Here is a 21937-nt window from a genome sequence, read left to right as displayed (position 1 = left end):
GTTTAGCACGAAAAAAGCGGGTCGAAAAGCGGGCTATACGGGCCGGTAAGCACGTTTTAATGTAAAAAACGGGCTTATAGGTAAACAGAGCGTGCCGGGCTAGCCCACCGTACCTAATTTCCTGTCTGAGCCCGGCTCGCTTATTCGTGTCGTGCCAGCCCGGGCCCGCATAGAACCGGGCTGTGCCGGGCTCGGACCGGGCCCAAACATCGGGTTTCGTTCCAGGCTCGTGGGTCTCGTGCTTATTGACCATCTATAATTGCATCCATGTCCGTGGCACAGGCGAGTAAGCACCACTATGCAGAACATGCAGATGCAACTTATTGGGGCCCTCTATGCCGAAGATCACTCATTTAACCTTTTGCTTCAGCACAAGCAAGTGTATTTTAGGAGCATTTCTATTGATGGACGAAGCAAACCTTCGACCGGGAAAGCGTGCAAAGAAGCTTCGCCCATACGTACAGGTAGAAAAGGTGCTCATGCTCTTGCTCCAAACCTAGAATTGGCTCCTGCTCCTGGAGCAGAGCTGTTTTTGGCACGTTGTTTGGGAGGGCTCTAACAAGGATCTAGATCTAGCTGCTCGGAAGCCCTCCTAAACCGGCTCTTATTATCAAATCAAAGGATCAGTAGTAGTTATGATAGCCTTAACTTCACATTTCACATGATGAGAGGAACATAAAAGCAAATATAATGTCGTCTACGTCCCAGATAACATAAATACATGCCTGACCATTAGAGCATTACAACAATATTTCGTAGTCCTTTACATAGCTTTTTTTATTATAATAAAAAACACAAACCCGATTTTTATTGATGGGACATCATCGATCACCTCTGGCTTTGGCTTATGATATTTTGGTAGAGTTGTTTTACATCACAACTGTGAAAAAACATGAGATGTCACAACAGATCCATGATAATATAACTCAGATAGGGTGAGAATCAATACTATCATAATTATAGTATTCTAATGTTGCACACAAAGCAATGATAAGATATGTGTGCAATCGTTATATACTCCAACCTACATACATGATGTGTTGCACACCCAGTAGCCCTCATTTATTTTTTCCTGGACACAGTTCTTTTCTGGAAAAAAAGTCTTAGTGCTCGGTGGAGTTGATGTTGTCTTCATGATTTTTATAATACATTATGGTAGCATTATTTTAAGATCATGCATATCAAACTTTAACCATAGATATCTTTATCGCTACTACAATAAGTTAAAAATACTATTCATCGTATATTTGTTTTCCAGTAATAATAGTTTATTACTTATGCAAGCAGAAACAAAACTACGTATTTATTGTAATTTGCTCCTTAGCTCTGATAAGCATGTATTGGTAATTTGGTATTCATTAATTTGTGATCCATAGTTGTTTTGTCATCTAAAATTGTTAGAAAAATATTGACAATGTACAGATCTATAGTAATATGTAACTTATACATCAAGGAGGCCATATATAGAAAACTTGAATGACTCTAGAGTGCAAACAAGATATAAAAAGGTTGTTGAAGATTGAAAAGATATAGAAAGTGGTTTTTATGTAAATGACTATTCAAATGATAATTTAGAGAGTTAAATTTAGAAAAACTCCTAGAGATGCTCTACGAGAGTACAGAGGCAATCGATGTTAAATCCATACCTTCACTATATTTTAGGTAAATCTTTATCCCTCAGTTGAATATACGATTTCACCGCTTTCTTCAAACCATCCTAGGCCATAAGTAAGAAATTGTAAGTGTATGGACATTTCAAATAAAAATAGGCTACACCAATAGAGAACACAATGAAGATAATAGAAAACGAGTTTAGGTTTAGAACCTGTAGTGTCACAATAGGTTTGTAGCCAAGTTCTTCAACAGCTTTATTGCAACTAAATGTTCTATTGAGCGTTACATATCTAATCCTCGCCGGTGTTAGTATTTGAGGCTGGCAAGTTCCAAAATGAGAGAAAACAGCCCTATATGCCAACTCTATCAAATAGCTTGCTGGCTTGATAACAATTATAGGTACCCTTATCTTGAATATTCTAAAACAAATTAAAATCGAACATATATATTAGCAATGTGATTGAATTTGTATCACTTTTAATAACTATGAAAATATATAGTCAAATGAATCAAAACAAAAATATGTAACAATGCTAAAATAAGCTATTATATGTATCATAATAATAACAAAAAATTTTAAATTTCAATTACATAGTAAAGATTATAAATGGAGAAATTTGTTCTAAATTGAACCCCTTCTCTACATTATATTTATAATGTATAGCTCATAGGATATCAATATTTTTAACGAAGAAGATGAAAAATAAGTAAATATTATAGAGATATATAAATGAACATGATTACTACACCATAAATACACAAACTAGAACCATGAATTACATTGTAGATACTTAAGTATATATTATCATTGAGGAACCATATTTTTTGTAATATATCGGTACAATTCTCGATATTTTTGTAGGAAGTAAACTTTAGTTATTAATATTTATCATTCAAATATGAAATGCATTAAGATCAAATGACAAAATCGTAGGCTTGCAATAAATATCCTGGTTGTGTTGCTTAATTTTTTCATAGGTGTGAAACAGTACCATTATAAGTAATGTTCTACGTCATGTGCGCTACCAAAGATTCTACAATTAAATTGCAGTTTTACAAGAGGATTACACTTGACAGTCATCCAATGCAATATATAGGAACTTCATTGTAAAATCAGACATAATAAAAATATATGAAATGAATTAAGGTGCACATTGAATAACTATTTTATAAACTATAATGCGAAATAAGAGTGTTCTATTGATGTATAAGCATATATCCATAGAATGAACACCTTTTGTATCCAAGTTCTTCTTGAACAAGATATAAGAAGTCCCACATATTCATTGGCTCCATATTAGTTATAAAGTATGCCTAAAAAGTTCAAATATGTCATGATACAATATCTTATTGATGAAATATGTGTTTCCATTCAATAGTAAGAACATACTTTTCCTCCACTGGTTCTTGCACCCTCAATAGTAGAAAGAGTCTTATCAGCACAAAGATGACCATGGACAACATTTTCAACATACACAAAATCATCATAGTTCTTCCCTTCACCAATAGTAACCTGTAGCATGTTGTGCTAGTTAGATTGTTTACAAAAATATTGGTCGTTCCTAAATCTTACTATTAATTCTTGCATTGGCTCCAGACTAGTTAAACATACTTAATGATGTCACTGATAGTTGTAATAATTTTGTATTACTTTTACTTGACTTGGTATTATTATAGGCAACACTATTACTGGCACAGTTTCAAAAGTACAACTATAGACAGAAAACTATTAACACTACATGGAAATTTAGGCCTCATTTTGGCAAGTGAAATAAGGTATGAACAAATTAAACTCCAAAGATAAATGGTGATACCATGTTTGCATGGAAATTGTTGTTATATTTTGTACTCTCTCTCCGTCTCATAAAGAGTTTATTTAGCAATTATTTAGAAGATTAGTTGTAACACTCATGGATACATAAGGGATAACTATGATCTTTATAAGCATTAAACAACTTTTCTATGATTGACATGACATACTAACAGAGGCCAAACTTGGGTATTTTGATTGATCCTTAGATCAATGATGGGATTTTATGGATACATAGATCTCACATCAAATTCATTTTGTTTGAATGCTCATACACATTATATTGTTTTAAGTTTGGATCACGAAATGTTTGTCACAAAGTTTAAGAACAAAAAGATGTGCTCCAGTACTCGTCGGTTACATTATTGAGCCATGACCAAGTATTTCTTTCTTTCGTTTTGTTTTCTCTTTTCATTGTACCTCTCCCCCATGACTGAGGCATGCCTAGCCACCGCCTCTCTCTATTTTGACAAAAGAAAAAAGGAGCACCGCAGAGAAGAAGAAAGAATTGAGGACTCGTTTGTTGATCATGCATGTCTGTTCCTCTTCGGAAACGATTGATCATGCATGCCGGTTTGTTGCTATAGGTTTATCCTGATGGCACTTATAGTGTCAGATATGTGTAGTCAGCATATGTTTTTAGCGATTGATAGTGAGATGATGCAAGGGCTTTTAGCGACTGCATTGAAGTCACAGATCTTGGGTTGTGATGTTTCCCCTTTTTGCCATTAAATTTATGTAACTCATGCAATGTTGTTGAGGCATCACTCAACAATGTCAACACCTACTAAATATAGCTATTATTTATTTATAATTCAAAATAGATGTATAGTTAAATTTCCTTGTTAGTTATGCAATACTTCTTTTGTTTTAAATTATAAGTCATTCTATTTTTAGAGTCAAATTGTTTAAAGTTTAACAAAAATATACTCTCTCTGTTTCAATATATAATTCGTTTGACTTTTTTACCATATATTTGACCAGCTCGTCTTAATAAAAAAATTCATAATTATTATCAATTTTATTGTGATATTGTTTAGTATATAATATACTTTAAGTATGATTTTGAATTTTTTTGCAAAGATTTTGAATAAGAAGAATCAGTCAAACTTGATACAAAAAGTTAAACAAATTATAAATTGGGAAGGAGCGAGTATAAACAACTATAAAAACTTATGAAATCAAGTACATATAATATGAAAATATAATTAATAAAAATCTAATTATTCTTATTTGATATCATAAATGTTATTAGTTTATTATATAAATTTAGAAAAAACTTAAGATATTTTGGCTCTTAGGATGGAGGGAGTATTAACCATATAGCATAGAGTCACTTACATTTGACCATCCATAACGATCCAAAGTTGGCATCATAATGTCACCTGGGCCAAACATACTACCAGGACGTATGCAACAAGTTAGAAGGCCATTAATGCCATTGGCCTTGATGACTAACTTCTCTGCTTCTGCCTTTGTTTGTGCATATGCATCAGGAAACTGCCAACAAAAAAGTGGGTGATCAAAAATATATACAAGCTTGTACACTGAACTCTATTAGTTTGTGTGACTAAACAATATCTCTAGTACATAAATGGTTTTTGAACATGACTTCCATTTACAAGAGACGGGCAACACAAGAAACTGCATGTAAGTGTGAGAAGGATATTGTAGCTTACAAACCACTCCAGAAACAAATACATTTTTAGGGGTTGTTCTATTAAGTAAATTATATTAAAATTATAGCTCTCGCTACTACATAGCTTACTTTCACTACCTGTTCCTAATTTAAAATATAAAATAATTAGGGGTCCTTAAAAACCTGCAGTGAAGGTTCATATCACTGTTGGCTCAACCAACAAACCAACGATGATATATCACTACCAGTTTAAGTTGTGAAACTACAGTGATACTGAGGTTATCAAGCTAGCAGTGATATGCCATTGTCAGTTCGTTGCTTGAGCCGATAGTGTCGTGTATCCTATCACTAGTCAGTAGAGAGAGAGAGAGAGGATGCTATAGCAATATGTTAGCTAACATACGATACCGAGTATGACTATGTCATTTCTCAGTTGCTACATAATATAGAGGGCAAATACCTTAGTGCTAGATAGCTAAAAAAGCTATAGATAATGAGAAAGGATGGAAAAACTATTATATCAAAGTTATTCAGTGAGCAAATTACAAGCCAATACCATGTTATTAGAGTTGGAAACTACACACATATGGAGCACTAAAGAATTCGATGACTTTGTGTAGTAGGAAATTGCTCTCAGATCCTATTGAGTTACCAGAAAATACATACATAGTTGAGATTTTAAATTGCACAATGGAGAAATCTACATAGGTCTTGTGTGGCAGAAAAGAAGTGGAAGTGACAAAAGAAGTATACAACTAGAAAAATGGGAAAATGTGGGTGGCTACAAAAGAGAAGTTGAAACAATTGATATCACCTACGTATGAGATGCATGAGTATTACATGTTTGATACTAATAAAGTTGGTGTTCATGGTTTCGACATTGTTGTCCCTATCAGATACATTTTTAGTAAAAAGAAGATGATGAAATGCAATATGTCTCATATGAGACATTGTTTCAGCTCTTCTAGAGACGAGATCTCGATATCTAAATATTAATATTGTGGACTTTTAAGCACCTACCTACGTTCATGATATTATATATCAACTATATGTTCAACATTTGAACATATCCTATGCTTATGCAGGTTGGAGGTAAACTTTTTTAGAGAAACAACTAGATCATATAATCTTTTTGGACCCGATGCAAGTAAATGAGACAATCAATGATGCTAAGGGCGCTGACATAAAACATCAAACTAGCCTTTTGATTGTAATCTTAGCTAAACTAAAAGATAGATCGAGCATACTCCTAGCCTACATCTTTCAATATGTGTTATTGACCCTAATTCCTGTGCTTCTTATCTTTTTAAAATTATTTATTAAGTATGATTTTGTGAGCAAAGGTTCTATTACATCCTTGTAGACACCAAACTTGTACAATCACATATTGAGGTGTGGGACTCGAAGAGAATGACACATTCTCGGATCAATCACCTACTCACAGTGTTAAACAAGTAAGTAAAGCTAGTGAAATATATTTTTTAATTAAATAACATATTCGAGGTTATAATTTTGTCGCCTTTTGCATTTTATAATATCAACCACTGTTAAGAAAAATTTGGACGAGGACAAGTTAAGGCAACTCGAGGTTGATACACAAACCCTAGACCATGCGATGGCTAACGACGAATGCGAGTTCCTAGTGAAGAAAATAAAATGGTACATGTGCTTCCCATTTCATCTATATCGATTAATTCAACAAAACACACTGCTCTTATGTATAACACAGATGCATTTAGATATTATCTTGCTTCAATAATAGCACAAGAGAACAACATGATGGATCTAAGAAGTCTAAGATGAGCTAGCAGCTTTTATCGTGTTGGAGGCATTGAGTAGAAAATGATCTTTCTCACATTAAAAGTTGAGGGGCAAGAAATATTACAATCAACCCATGATCAATAAAATATTGTGATATCTATATTTTCGTTGTAGCACATACATTACAGTTGTAATATTTGTAATATAAATATGAATGGATTTATGATGTATATGAGTCTAGTAACCATATAAAATAACAAGGATCACACAAAAACCAATTAAAGAATTAAATAATAAAACGAAGAAAATAAGATCAACATCAGCTTAATATATAGTTTGACAATAGTCACAGGTATAACATTGTGAACTGGTGTATGCAACTGATAGTGTTGTTATACCAATACTGTCGGACTCTGACTAGGTCCAACATCGATTAGGAGGATATATATATATATATATATATATATATATATATATATATATATATATATATATATATATATATATATATATATATATATATATATATATATATATATATATATATATATATATATATCATTCTCGATTAATTAGAGACAAGAACCGATGGTCAAAGTCCATATCATTGTCGGTTTTTAGAACCGACATTGATTGAAAACCCTCATCACTACCACTTTGTTTCTACCCATTTGTTTTTCGGCAACATCAGGGAGTCTCTTGACCCAACAATGATAGTCAAGTCTAATTAAGTGTTATACTCTACCTCTGAAAATAGCGTTTTCAAGGCATTTGCTGATGTCAACCGTACGTCTATGAAAACGAATGATTTCTCGAAACTTTTAGAACTCGACAACAAAATTAAAACCTGGTTTGTTTGTTTGTTTTCTGCAAAGCTTTATCGAAAATGTTTTTTTTTCAAACTTTGCGTTAAAAATTCACCTTATGCATTTTTTTAGTTTCTTCAGCGTTCTAGACTATCTATATAAACTGTGGCACTAGAAATTCCTTTCCACTTGGAATCATCTAAGGCCTAGTTTGGGAACACTAATCTTGCAAGGGATTTTTATTTTCCGAAGGAAAAATTAGTTCATTTTTCATTGAAAAAATTAAAAAACCCTTTAAGAAAATGGAGTCCCCAAACTAGGCCTAAATCCCACTTTATTCCTTGCTTTAGTTATTATAAATCTTTAAAGCCCTGTTGGTTTCATTCTATGGGATTGCTTCAACCTATGGTTTGTGAAAGGAGAACGAACACGTCCTAATAAGTTCTTGGTAAACCCATGTTACCAAGCATATCAATCCGTCTCATTCAACTTCATTCTACAAATACAATAGTTATGCTTCCGCTATTTTACACCGTGACAGAGTGTAAGTCGCCCTGCCCAGGATACCCTAAGACTGCCCGCAGCGGCTGCCGCGCGCCCGCCCCCTCCCCTTGCATGGCGGCTACAGGCGCACGCGGCAGCCCGCAGCGTGGCTCCCTACATCGCTCCCCACGCCGCGGTACTCTTCTCTCTCCCCCCAGCTGCAGCGCGCGTCCGAGTCCCCCTTTCTACTGTAACTGTGGGCCCGCCTTCAATTAATAGTAGAAGAAAAATTGATAGTAGATGAAAAGTAGGTATAGAAAATGATATTTTATAGTTTTAGTGGGGTATAGGAGAAGTATTTAGGGGGAACCGCTGCGAGAGATGAGAAAATAGAGAGTGAAATGTTGATGATGTAACGCAAAAAAATGATATAAGAGAAAAAATTTAGAGGAAACCGCTGGGATAGGCTAACCCCACGGCACAGCGCGCGCAGTACTCCTTGGCGTTTTCCCCTGCCCCCACCCCGCAATTCTCGTCGACGCAGAGCCTACTAGCTGAACACGCCGGGGACAACACCCGCGTGAACACTGCCGCTCGCGCACCGGCCGTCTGCCCGTCTGCAAAAGGTCATGCAGCAGCCAATCAGCCATGTCGGATCATGGCCGGCCAGCTAGGCGCCAGCTCGTGGGCGCGCGCACACTGACACCACTGCCGCATTGTAATCTCCACCACAAAAATCACGTCTGTGTCGCGTCGCCTAGTATCCGGTCCACTATGTACTGCATTTCTAGGAACCGAGCTACAATCAAGAGTGCTGGACGCTAGGATGAGAAGCTGTGTCAGAATCTACGTACAGCACACAAGGATGGAGATATCGAAGCCTATACAAGGATATATAGCTAGATCGATCCGCTGGTATGCAGTATGCACAAGGAAAAGCTAGGAAAGAGTAGCTACAAGGATTAAGATACAATAATGAGTTTTAGGATGATGTTTACGTCCGCACTCCAAGTTGCGAATAGATTCCGTCTCTATACGATTCTCCATGTCTCTTAACTACATTTATAATCTAGAGACTTAGGATTGTATCGTGCAGTCTCTTACCTGTCTCTTATGGTTGGAAACCTGATCCATAGTCTAAGGGTACATGCTCCCTGTTTGGATCCTTCAAACCCGGCTAGAGCTAGAGCTAGTTTCTAGCTCTAACTCTAGCCCAAACTAGCTCTAGCCCTCTACGTGTTTGGATCCAAAGGCTAGTTTACAATAAATGCTATTTTATAATTATTTGTCTCATTTAAACCTTTCCTTATCCGGATTTAGTGTGGCAAACTCTTGTGTGGCTTCTCCCACACACAAATAACACAAATAATTTTTTTTTCACAAATCAAACATCCAAATCACAACAAGTCCTTAATCAATATTAAAAACAATTACACTTCATGAAACAAAGCATGAGCTAAGTCATCACGGAAGGCATTCATGTTGACATCTTCAACAAGAGGTTCGTCTTCTGGCCATGTTGATGCTGCAGAACTAGGCATTGGGTTATAATTTTCATCGGCATCACATGCTTCGAATTCTCGATCCGCAATTCTACTCTCTCGAATAAAATTGTGAAGAGCCATACATGCAACAATAATTCTAGTTTGCTTGTCCTCTGGAAATCTTTGCATGTTCAACAAAATCCTAAACTTCATCTTCAACACTCCAAAACTTCTTTCTATCACATTTCTAACTTTGGCATGTGCATGGTTGAAGACTTCTTTCATACCTTGGGGCGGTGGGCCGTTATGCCATTGCTCGACATGGTACCTTGTACACCGGTATGGTGAAAGGTATCCCGGACGATTTGGGTAACCCGCATCAACCACATAATACTTGCCTACATATTTTGAAAGGTAAACGATGAGACTTAGATGAACTAGTTTAATTGGTTTAAAATTGTTCCAAGAAAGGTGAAGTAAGAAAACCTGGTGGTGGATGTGGAAATTTGTGGTGATGAGTAGTTATGGCATCTTTGAAAACTCTCATGTCATGTGCTGAACCAGGCCATCCCGACAACACAAAGGTAAATCTCATGTCAAAATCACAAACAGCAAGCACATTTTGACTGGTCTCATTGTGCCTGTTCAAATATGGAATCCTCTTACTCTTATCAACCACAACCTTGATATGTGTCCCATCGATAGCTCCTATGCAATCGTTGAAGTTTGGCCAAAATGCTGGATTCTCTAAATTTGGGTGCATCTCTGCAAATGTTGGGTCCTTGGGTGCAATGTTGTCATGTGCTAACTTCAGGAGACATGTCAAAACTCTGCTAAATGTCCTACTTACTGTCTCCAGAGACCTCCTAAAACGGTTGTCAGCCTGTCTAACTGCCTGTGAGCCTCCAACAATCCATAAAAACATAGCAAGAGCCTCTACAGATGTCAATTTTTTAGTGGATTTCAACCCATATCTACGGACCAAAGTATTATGCAGTCTATAAAATAAAGGCCTCTCAACCCTAAACATGTTGTAACATTGGGTATCTCTTGCTAGTGTCTCTTGCACCCATTCCAAACCAGAATCCCCAGCGACCCTCTTAGGTAGTTTCAGGAAGTAGTTATCAGAGTACATACCCAAGATAGGAACCAACTGCACAATCATTTTTTGTTGTTGCACCAAATTGTTGCGACACCTGGATATAACTTCATCCTCACTTGAGCTGCCTCCATCGGCTTCTTCTTCCTCATACATGATGCCATCATCATCTTCCTGCTTCAACACATTTAACAAACTATAAGGACGTTGCATAAGACTAGACATCACAGCTCATAGATAAGTTCAAATATTTCAAGACACGTATATAATATTTCAAGACCTCACACACATAGATAAAGGTTCATTACACACACAGATATTACTTCAAGATCGAACACACATATATAAAGGTTCATTACACCACATAGATAAAGGTTCAGCACACACATAGATAAAGGTTCACTACTATGCATAGATATGAGATAACGGTTCTCTACTCCAAATTGTTGTCCCTGCACCATTTGTTGAAGAAACCCAACCTAAGCTCAGGAGTTAACTGGCCACAAAAGAACTCCCTTTGAAACTCTGTTGCGAACAACTTTGACATAGCATACACGTTGTCAACTGTTCTCTCAATGCCACACTCAAATGCAAGTTCTTGACACCTCTTGACAGAAAACTCTGCCTTCTGATTTGCACGTTTCTCCATTTGCTTAGTGTTGGCTACAACAGACTCTTTGAAGGTACTTGCTATGTCCTTGACAATCTTCACCATCGGGCTCTTACTCTTCTTTACTGGACTAGTCAAAGTGCTAGTAGTGCTGCTCAATGGCCTCTTGCCTTTCAGGCTCCTCTGGGTACTAGTAGGTGTTGCCTGAAACCCTTCTTCTTCATCCTCTATCCCTGCGTCTTGGCCAGCATTGTCACCATAATCATCTCCAGGCACAAAGGCCGTGCTGCCATCCACTGTGTAGCCTCTCCACAATTCATCAAGCAAGTCCTCATTGGCTGGAGGAGCATACAACAACTTCTTCAAGTATGGTTTTTTCTGTTAATATAAGACAACATAAAACTTGATCAGTAACATTACACTAATTAAGCTGTATTTAATTTTACTAGGATGAAGAAGTATACCTCTGTGTGTGTTGCCCAATGCTCAGAATCTGCATCAATGGATCCGTCAGGTCTCCTCCCCAACCCTGTGTGCGATTGTAAGTAGCGCCAAAAACCATGGATACTCTTCAGTACGGTTAGTTGGTTCTTGATCGATCCACGGGAGTACACCAACCTCCGTCTAACAAATAATCCGTCAACAACTGCTTGGTACCCTTCACCGGTCATTTGTGCACCATTGTATGTTCCTGCTCTACGTTGCTCTATGCACAATTCTAACAAACAAGCATTATTTTCATCACTCCAATGGGCTCGATCAACATTGCTCACCGGGGGACCTCCGGAGCTAGCTAAGTCCTCCACGTGATCCTCCATTGCTTCATCGTTGTTGAAGGGAGCGCCGGAGCCGGATGCTTGCCCACGGACTGCACTCCTGGGTGCCCTCTGTGTCCTCGGAGCCCTCTGTGCCCTCGGTGGTGGCGGACGCGGTGCGCCTTGGCTGTTGGTGCGACGACGCGCTGTGTTGTTGAGCTGTTGACGACGGACGGGTGCTGCTGCGGCCGAGTTCGCCCGCTGACGAACTGTGTTGCCTGCCGCCGAGGTGGAGCCGTCGAAGAGCAGCTGCCGAGCGTAGGGTGCCGCTGTAGCTGCCCGCGCGTCACCGCCTCCGGCACACGGTGGGCGATACGGAGGAAGCACAGAGCCGCTGGCACGACCATCGAACAGACCATCAGACTCGGACAGGATGTTGCCGTACAGCTGAAGCCCCGAGAAACCATCAGTCTCCGGCGCCTGCGAGTTGAGGTCGAAGGCATCGCCGTCCATGGCAACGGTGAGGCTGCATATGCAGTAACAAAATGAGCCAATAACAGTAGATAAATTAGTAAATTACAATAGTCGAAAATACATTCAATAAGAAATTAGCCAAAACAAATCCGTTGTTTTCCTCATTCCTTCTCAGAGAAAAACAACGGACCATCCCTCCCGCCCCAGCTCCTCTGCCTGTAAAGATTTCGTTCGTTCCTCTTTCGAATTTCTGATCCCGTTCTCGGTCCTCGATTCCGCCTGTGAAAGAAACTCGTCTTTGCTGCAATCCATAGAAGTAGCAGGGAGGACTTTGTGCAGAGTTTCTTTTCCTTTTTTTTGATCCGGAGGAACCTAGTTCGCCAGTGGTTGCTTGCCACTGACGAATCACGTTCGGGTTGCGTTCTCCGCTCCGTCCCAGTCTAATTCTGGGGGCGCAGGGGAACGATTCGGGACGGAAGGCACTAGTTTTTGTGCTTCCTTGGATTCCACGGCAAAGCCCGGCTGCGACGTCGGTGTCGTCTCCACCGCATTCTGGCTACGGTTCCCAAGCAACCTTGCTGTGGTGGGGATGGTGTCGCAGGCTCCCGTGGCGGGGGCCGGGGCGGGCGCCAGCCTCGCCGCGTCGCTGTGCAAGAAGAGCAACCGCGTCGCGCGGGTGCTCGCGTACGCGCTGCTCGAGTGGATCCTCATCGCGCTGCTCCTCGCCAACGGCGTCTTCTCCTACCTCATATCCCGGTTCGCCGCCTTCTTCGGCCTCGCGCCGCCGTGCGCGCTCTGCTCCCGCCTTGGCGTCGACAGCCTCTTCGAGACCCGCCCGCCGCACCACCGAGGCGCCGAGCCCCTGCGCCGCTTGCTGTGCGACGCGCACGCTGCCGAGCTGTCGCGCTCAGATTATGGCCTGACGCGCATGCCGCTGCTTGCTTCTACTCGCCGCATGGCTCAGATTATGGCCTGACCTGCTCGAATGGACGAACGCTGTGTTGTTGAGGCTGACCTGCTCGAGGACGGCGGCTGCTCGAGGACGGCGACGTTTCTTCGGTTCGACGGCGGCGCCGGTCCTTCGCTGCGTGTGGAAGAAAAGATACGGACGTTCCTGCGGATCCCGTGCGGAAGGCTGAGAGAAATAAGAATTTTAGTGGGCCTTCCAACAAACTAGCCTCAATAATCACCCCTTAGTGGGGAGAGTTTTTTTGGGTGGGCTAGTTACAAAAAACTGGCTCTAGCCCTCCTGTTTGGCAATTTTTTGGCTAGTTTGGCACAAACTAGCCCAAACTAGCTCTAGCACTTGGATCCAAACAGGGCCTATATATGAGGTTTCTTGTAAGACCAATGGCCTAAGCTACATCTAACTCTATAAATGTGCTTTTCTCGTTTTAGATAAAAGTATGGTTTTTTATAACAACATTGGTATATACGTACAAAGGCTAGAGGTCATGAGTTTTGAGGCCTCTTCTACACATGTTTTTTTAGGGGCGGTTGAGTTTTTCACAACTTCTAAATATGTTTTTTTTTAAAGTTTGTAAAAATCATTTTTAGGGATTGCTAAGTCAACCGTCCCTAATAATCATTTTTTTAGTAAATGTGGATCTAATGATCCTAAAAATCTTTTCTAAAAAATGTGCCAGAATAATTCAACCTCTTAGTCAAAGAATGGTCACTTTCTCATCTTGTGAATCGATCATTGCTTGAAGAGAAAAGATGCAGTGTAAAACATAGTGCTTGAATGATTATCAATATCTAATTAAGGTATCACAATATATATATATATATATATATATATATATATATATATATATATATATATATATATATATATATAATGCTTTTTCAGTAAATCATATATATATATCTTCTTATTATGGTAGTATAACCTTATCTGGGTATGGCAATGACTCATCCGCGTCAAAAAGTCCATGAACGCCGTCAAACACAACAGCACTAGTACTGGTGTGGATCAGCCTCTTCACCTTGCATATCTTGCAAGCGTCAATTACATTCTTCGTTCCTGTATATACGTGTCGTCGGTATATATATATATAGCACATCAATAAATAGATAAATATTAGCAAATTTAATTAATTTGGTCTCCTTTTTGTTCTACTTGTGTCATTCTATGAATGCTGATGATAACGTACTCACCCTCCACGTTAACCTCTTGTAGTGAAGTTGCAGGTTGTTCTTGCTAGGATCCGCAGCAGCTGTGTGGAAAACAACGTCTACCCCTTCAAAGGCTGGGTATACAAAAGAAACCAACAATGTTAAAATATCGAGCTAGCTAGCAAAGCAGTACTCTTGGTTAATTAGCATCAGGCAAGTATATATCACCACCACCGTACCGACCTTTGGTAAGCTGGTCAAGGTTGCAGACATCAACAGAGGCATAGACGGCACGGCCATCACGGAGAGCGTCGCTCAGAATCCCCTCTGTCTCTCCATGGCCGAGGGCTAGAGTAGGGGCGAGGTCAGTGACCCGGACACGCCACTCACCGGAGCGGAGCAAGGCCGCCACCAGGTGCCTCGCCATGAACCCCCGGCCGCCGGTCACCGCGTACCACCTCGTCTGCCGGCGACCAACAACAACATTGTCATCGTCGTCGTCGTCGTACTGCGAGCCCACCATATGTCTACTAGCTAGCTAACTAGACAGATATATCGAGATCGATGTGTGTTCACGTACGTACGCCGACCACTTTGCTGTTTTGTATATGTGCGTGTTCACTTTTATTTATAGCCAGCTGCAGGCGACGAGCGAGTTGAAAGGTCCTCAACTCAAGGCTCGTGTAAATGATACAGATAGCAAGCCAACCGTCCCGCTTTCGTTTCGTTAGACCACTTTTAATGGGAGTACGTTCTATCCTCAACATAATAATAAATACAGTACGTACCGTATCATTCATCCTTATTGTACGAGCGAGGTGAGGGATTTATCAAGACTATAGACGGTTCCGTCTAGCTACAACTCGACTCTTGCATGTATTGCCTATATATAAAATGTTTTTGAAACCAGCAGCTAGAATCTACAAGGGGCCGGGGCTATTTATCTTCCTCCGCGCCATCTCCATGGAAGTCGTAGCCATTGCATTTCACATATTGGTTTGCCGCACAAATTACTAGATTTTAAACTCTTCAAAACTACATGTGATTTATTTAGAGTTTGTTTGGAAGGGTTCCACTTCAAAATTTTCAGCCTCAGTTTTCCAACTTCACCATAAAATAGCCCCAACAAATTATTGAAGTGGCCTGGGTTCGAGAAGTGTTTGACTTGCACATGGACTTCGACTTCTGTAATACAATTGGTTTGTGTGAGTTTTTTGGTTACCCTTGATGGTTAGTGGCTGCCACGAGAGAACTGAGCGCTATGTTGTGTGATCAGTGGTGTCTTTATGAAGAGGTATGAAAACAATATTTGTGAAACACCTTTTGATGAGCTTCGTGAATTTCATGAAATTGGTATCTAGTTTCAATTTTTTTTTCAAAGCTAGACTCGTGGAGCTATACCTGTTTGGATGGAAGAAGCTAGAACGTACCCAGCATTTTTGAAGTGAAGCCCTCCCAAATAGGCCCTTAGTGGATCATCAGTTAGACTGGTGTGAATGGAAGGCGATACCAGCCGTTCATGTGGCATATCAACCGGTTGGTATCGCCTGCCGGACGGTGCACACTCGTGATCGATGGAGCTACCGATCCATCGGCAGGGTTGGTATCAACCTCTACGTTGTTGTCATGGTCGGTAGCGTCCACCGATTGCCATATGGCGTGATCTTATTGGTTCGTTCTATTTTTAAATTCAAAAATAAAAGTAAAATTAAAAGACTTGGAACCTCATTTATGCATAAAGGAGAAGTTTTTTAGATCATTCACACAACCCTCACTTTAAATTTCTCTAACACCTCCTCATTCTCCTCTCACACTTGTTTCGTTCCAATCAAGTGTTGTTGTGATGTATTCGTCCGACTTCGACACAACATGACCGAAGGAGAGTTTAAGGGTATGGTATATGGCTTGCTTTTTTGAGGTGGTGGGATCGAACAATGACATGAACGTGCTCAACCATTCACCATTGTTCACTGGTGCGTTTAAGGGTGAAGCACCAAACTTGAACTTTACGGTGAATGTTCATGAGTACAAGCATGGGTACTACCTCACTGATGGTATATACCCTCGGTGGTATATGTTTGTGAAGACCGTTTCGCTACTATAGACTCCAAAGCAGTGGATGTTTGTTGCATGCCAGGAAGAGACATGGAAGGATGTGGAGAGGACATTTGGTATTGTAATACCCAAATTTTAGGGAAAATAAAGAAATCCTTCAAATATGTGACTAAGTGAAATTCTTGCTTATTTAGTTCCATATTTAAAAGTGTTGTTTGATTGAACAAATAAAATAAGGAAGAATTAATAAATTATTTTAATGTTGCATATTGAATTGAATTTAGATTGAATCTGAAACTGGAAATTAATTAAAAAATTGAAATAGAAAACTTAACAAAATAAAAGGAAACAAAAAGAAAAACACAAATTTACCTATCTGACCGACATTCACCTGACCTAGCTACTCTTCCCGCCAGTCCCCCAGTCGGTGGGTGCCATCATGCGGGCCTTGCTGGCCAGGCGCCTCACCCGCGTTTGAGCCAGCTACTGACGCACGGACTCCGTGGGTCAGCCGCCTCCCTTCTGTCGGAGTCACTAGCGCGTGGGACCGGTGTACTAGAATCTTCGTTCACCTTCCGCCATTGTCGAACCGCATGCGTGGTCATTTGAGACGCGAGGGCGGGCTAGGGAGCATCAGTGGGTTGCTCGGACGGTGCTCGGGTTCTCGCCAAGCAAGGCAAGTGGTCAGGGCATCCAGATTTGCTCACTGGAGTGGAGAGCAATGAGGGCGAGGTGCCACCGTGCGCCGTGGGCCAAGCACGTTGCTACACCAGTTTCAGTGAGACATCCCTCGTTATGTGAAAGAGAAATGAGCTTTAATCCATTTTCCGCTCCTTGGTTATAGAGGAACTAACTGTCGCAACTTCAGTGTCATCGATATTAGCACCAACCTGCAAAAAAGAAATCAGATAAAACACATATGTTGCACTATACCACTCTTCATTCACCTAGGAGGCACACCTGGGAAGCTCTAAATTTCAACATCAATCTTTTTTTAGCAAACTATATATGCAGCATCACTTGTTGAGGGGGTCAATGTAATCTAGAAGAGGGTACATGTGTCAAGAGGTAATTTAGCAAGAGGTATGTTAAGAAGTTGTAGTATCCTAAGGCACAACTCTCTTAAAGGCAAAAGCATTGACTTCCCTATAGGTTTTTTAGTCAAAACTGAACTTTCCTATCTTTCAAAACTGAACTAAAATGGACATAAAAAAGGACAGAATAACAGATGAGAGTTGCTGTCTCATCATTGCAAAGAGTTGAGCGAGGAGGACACATCAATTATGTGTACACATACTGAAAATTCAGAAGCAGTGTGTTTACGTCAGTGAATCACATAGTGTACTCTAGGTTCAAAATAGTGCTGCAAGAATATCGTCGACTTCTGAACAATTACAAGAGGAAGTCTGCAAATTCAGAATATTGTGTGTCTATCCTCTCATTCTTATTCAAGTGAAAATGCCCATATTCAAATGGTATACATGAGGATTGAGACGGAACAGCTGGCGGTGCTTGTGGAGTTGTGGTCCACGACAAGCACATCTATGAAGCTGTCGATTTCAAATCATAGCTGCAGATAAAACAAGAATGATCAATCTCCATGAACACAAGTTCACCAAGCATAACATAATATGAGCTCATACACAAAACTTTACTATGAACAGGCTTCAAACCATAATGTGATGATAATACTAAATGTATCATGTGCATTGCGACGGTACACAAATTATTCGATAATAAATTTCCTCGTCCGAAAGCAAATGTTTCGTTTCCCAGGTACGCGCATACATGACCCATCTATCTAAGCAAGATAATAAAAAGGAAAAAAATACTTGGAACTTCGAAGGACATACCCATGTCAACTTTAGTAACTTATAACCACACAAGCTAGCTTAGGCCTGAGAATACACTGAGAGCACCAACACCGGTTACATGTAAGCAGATAGCATAATTAAAATGATATCTCTGCCATGGTGATTAGCTTGATCGGGTTGGGTTCAAAAACCCTCCGAAGAAGATTTCGGACACTAGGAGAAAGCCACTCTGGGATCTGAGTATCACCCTTAAAAATATGGACCGTGCAACGAAAAAGTAGCATATGTTGAAATATTAGACATTTTTCAGATTAAATTCCGAATATAAATCATGACCGTCAAATCATATGATGCGCACTGATCAGATATACTGGTAGACGACACGGGCCATGAGCAGCAGGGTCGACGATGTCGAAGCAGCGGGGCTGATGACGTCGAAGCAGCATGGCCGATGACGTTGAAGCAGCTGGTTCGACGACAAGATCCGATCTGCACGTTATCCACGAACCGATAGACTCGCGTTCCGATAATGGCTCAGGTCCTTATCGCGATCGGTTATGGCTCTAAACTCAACGGCCAAGCAACCAAAAAATAAAACGGCAAAAGGAAGCCGCGCCCCCGCAAGGCGAGGGCCCGGATTTTGGCGGACCATTCACGCGCTTGTCGTGCACCTGCGCCCTTCGCCCCGCCCCGCCCCGACGAGGCGAGCGAGCGCGCATGTGGTTCTCCATACGCTCTCCTCTCATCCATGACTTGGTGAGTGAGTGTAGCCTCTATATTTAAACTAGTTTCACTCCACTTGGACTAGCAATATGACACTATTTGGTCCACCATTCCCTAGTCATACCCATACATGGGCTTTTGAGATTTTTCTAGGATTTAATTGAATTTCTCAATTGGACCTAGCCCATAAATCCAACAACATAATTAAAATGGTGTCACAGAAATACTACAACTAAACTATAAAGATCACTTCACTTTTATCTGATTCAGTACCTTCTGATAGAGAACAACAATGTTTTGGTCATCAAACGGAAGATATCATACGAGCATTATATAAATAGTCACACCACTAGACCAAATATCTGATAATGATACATCGTATCTTCTGTTCTACAGAAACTGCAAGCATTTGGCACAAGAAATTAATAACTGGACACCAAAAATTGTTTGGCCTGGGAGTGGTCAGGCTTTCTTCACCTCAAGGGCAATGTAAGGGCTACCACAGGTTGTATGCAACAATCCATCAATATGAAAGTAAATATATCATGCAATACAATGAGCGATCAACTTGCTGAAATCATTTCACAGTCTAGAAAATTATTTATCATATACCCTAAGATATGATGGTAAAGCACCGAGACCAAATCAGAGACCTTGATGTTTCCTTTCCGGTCAACAATAACCTTCTCCGGATGTAACAATGGAGTCCCCACGAGAGGATTCCTCCAAGCAGGATAGAGAGACGTTGACAATGTGTGGGTAGATTATTCCTGCGTCAATATAAGTCGTCTGTCAGCAGCAAAGACAGTTTTCATGAAGCATAGAAACTAATGCACACCAAGTTGGCCTCGGCGTTGCTGGCCTACAGCTCGTCCTGCGCGTCGGAGTTCCTGGGGAACGACGACGCGAGGCGGAGGTCGCGGCGGGCGTCACGAAGCGACTGTTGCGTGGAGTAAAGTCATGGTAGAACTGTTGGCTTAGAGCAACTCCAACAGTCTGTGAAAAAAAACCAGCCCCAAAATCAGCTTTTAGGGGCACCACACACGTTTTTATAGGCTAAAATCACCTTGGCGCACAGCAGCTCCCTCAAAATTGAATTGCCCAATATTTAAAACGAGTCACATGGTCAGGGAAAAGCCAATGTCCCAAAGCATTTCCGTGTATACCGTGCTACATAGTACGCCACAGAGGAAAATGACGTATTTCAGACTTGTAGTAACAAGAACTGAGAGTGCTCACACTTGGTACTCCAACTAAAAGTGCAGACAAACTTAAACAAATTGAAGTGCTTTCAAACTGAAACGCTCAAACTGTCATACTCCAACTGAAAGTAAAGATATGTAGTGTTTTTTTTGTTGGTCTCAAACAGGAAGAAAGTGAACTGAACCATATGTAAAAGTAAAACATCCATGTATTCAAATAGAAATTGAACTGAACCATATATATATGAAAAAAAAACAATGTGCTAAATAGTTCGTCTCAAACAGGAAGAAGCCAAACTGAACATCTACCACACTGACATTTACTAAATTGACATCTAGCAAACTGAAGCATTTGCAACAACAAACTTTACAAAGTATGGACTATAAACTAAAGTCAACACAAATGTTAAGCTGCTGAATAATAAGAGCGCTTCGTCGTAGGCAATGATCATGACTCTCATTCACATCACGATCCTCAAAAATATGAAAGCAAATAAAGAGATTGAGGTCAACAGCTAAGCTAAGAGAACACAATTTTTATTTTTCACAGTTAGTTCAAAATCGTAAACCTCACATATTGTATTTAAAAACGGAGGGAATATACAAAAAATAGCAGATTCAGGAGAACACAAAGAGATCACCATCAGGATGGGGTTTTTTGGGTAAATGATACAAATGTTTCTTCACAGAGGGATTATTGTGTCCTAGAATAAACCTTTTATTCTTCAATGGCAACATAGTCGTGGCCACCACCACACCACACCACCTGACCCCGCCATTCCCTTCTTCTCTTGCAGGTCATACACAGACGACGTCCCGGCTCCGCATGGCCAACACCAAGGGCTCGTCCACCGGCGCAGGCCATAGCGACCTCGACAGGGCCATTTTGCACGAGCAGCACCAGGCGTTCATGGCCTCCGTGCTCCGCACCGGGCTTCATAAATGTGCACCACCAGCAACACTTCCACCAATACCCCTCCCCCCCCCCCCCCCCCCCCCCCCCCCCCCCCCCCCCCCCGCCTCGTCCACCGCCGCTCGAGCGTCTCCTGCCTTCCACCACCAACACTACTGCGCACGAGGCAAGAATGCGGGAATCGTGGGAAAGAAATTGCGGGCGGGCGCGCTGGGGCGATTGGGGGAAATCTCGCGACACGCAAATTTGCGCGACCAAAGCGAGTGGATGCGGGACGCAAAGCTGTCGGGGAGGAGAAGGAGGCACTGTTGAAAGGGCAACAATGAGTTTTTTTACCTATAAACGCTATTGGGGTTATTTTACACTGTGTTGAGTACCAAAATGAGGACCGGACGGTGCGGCCCATGGGACCGGACGGTCCGCACTGGTGGTGCGGACGGTTCGCGCGTGCGCAGAGCAGATTAGGGTTCCGAGTTTTGTGATACGGTTGTTAGCTAAATTCGTGGAATTAGCTCGGGAGATTATTTTGTAAAGGGTCCATCCCCCCTCCTCTATAAATACAGAGATATACGGCTGA

At 40.8% G+C, this 21937-nt stretch overlaps 1 protein-coding gene, 1 long non-coding RNA gene and 1 pseudogene across 4 annotated transcripts; all 3 read right to left on the bottom strand.

The window, feature by feature from the left end:
* Window positions 1-636: 636 nt before the first annotated feature.
* On the bottom strand, window positions 637-15252 carry LOC103644709 (3beta-hydroxysteroid-dehydrogenase/decarboxylase-like; annotated as a pseudogene). Its single transcript, XR_002266117.2, has 9 exons — window positions 14897-15252; window positions 14696-14787; window positions 14428-14561; window positions 4766-4924; window positions 3005-3127; window positions 2849-2928; window positions 1826-2033; window positions 1647-1717; window positions 637-880 (listed from the first exon to the last, which is right to left on the bottom strand). The product of XR_002266117.2 is annotated as a 3beta-hydroxysteroid-dehydrogenase/decarboxylase-like (transcript).
* Window positions 9151-13162, bottom strand: LOC109943427 (uncharacterized). 2 transcript variants are annotated; one of them, XM_020546403.3, is made up of 3 exons: window positions 12080-13162; window positions 10084-10870; window positions 9151-9995 (listed from the first exon to the last, which is right to left on the bottom strand). In XM_020546403.3, the coding sequence occupies exons 1-3, from the start codon at window positions 12572-12574 to the stop codon at window positions 9544-9546; spliced, it is 1734 nt and encodes a 577-aa protein (XP_020401992.1). In that variant the 5' UTR covers window positions 12575-13162; the 3' UTR covers window positions 9151-9543. The 2 variants fall into 2 exon arrangements, with proteins under 2 accessions (XP_020401992.1, XP_023157057.1); XM_023301289.1 differs by lacking the exons at window positions 9151-9995; window positions 10084-10870 and adding an exon at window positions 10935-11684 and having other exon boundaries at window positions 11771-13162.
* Window positions 15253-19556: 4304 nt separating the features above from the next.
* LOC109943426 (uncharacterized) lies at window positions 19557-21716 on the bottom strand. The gene is made up of 2 exons (XR_002266116.3): window positions 21163-21716; window positions 19557-20015 (listed from the first exon to the last, which is right to left on the bottom strand). It is a non-coding gene; the product is annotated as an uncharacterized lncRNA (long non-coding RNA).
* Between the last annotated feature and the right edge of the window lie 221 nt (window positions 21717-21937).

Source organism: Zea mays, chromosome 1 (assembly GCF_902167145.1).
Source record: "Zea mays cultivar B73 chromosome 1, Zm-B73-REFERENCE-NAM-5.0, whole genome shotgun sequence".
Taxonomy (NCBI): domain Eukaryota; kingdom Viridiplantae; phylum Streptophyta; class Magnoliopsida; order Poales; family Poaceae; genus Zea; species Zea mays.
The sequence above is the reverse complement of the archived record's forward strand: the minus strand, read 5'-3'. Positions and strand labels throughout refer to the sequence as shown.

Bases quoted from the DNA above. Each gene is read 5' to 3' on its own strand.
- LOC109943427 (XM_020546403.3), bottom strand. From the start codon at position 12,574: ATGGACGGCGATGCCTTCGACCTCAACTCGCAGGCGCCGGAGACTGAT. The intron at 10,871-12,079 runs GTGAGCAATGTT...GTGTTGAAGCAG, and splicing joins CTAGCTCCGGAGGTCCCCCG to GAAGATGATGATGGCATCAT. The intron at 9,996-10,083 runs GTTTTCTTACTT...CAAAATATGTAG, and splicing joins ATTTCCACATCCACCACCAG to GCAAGTATTATGTGGTTGAT.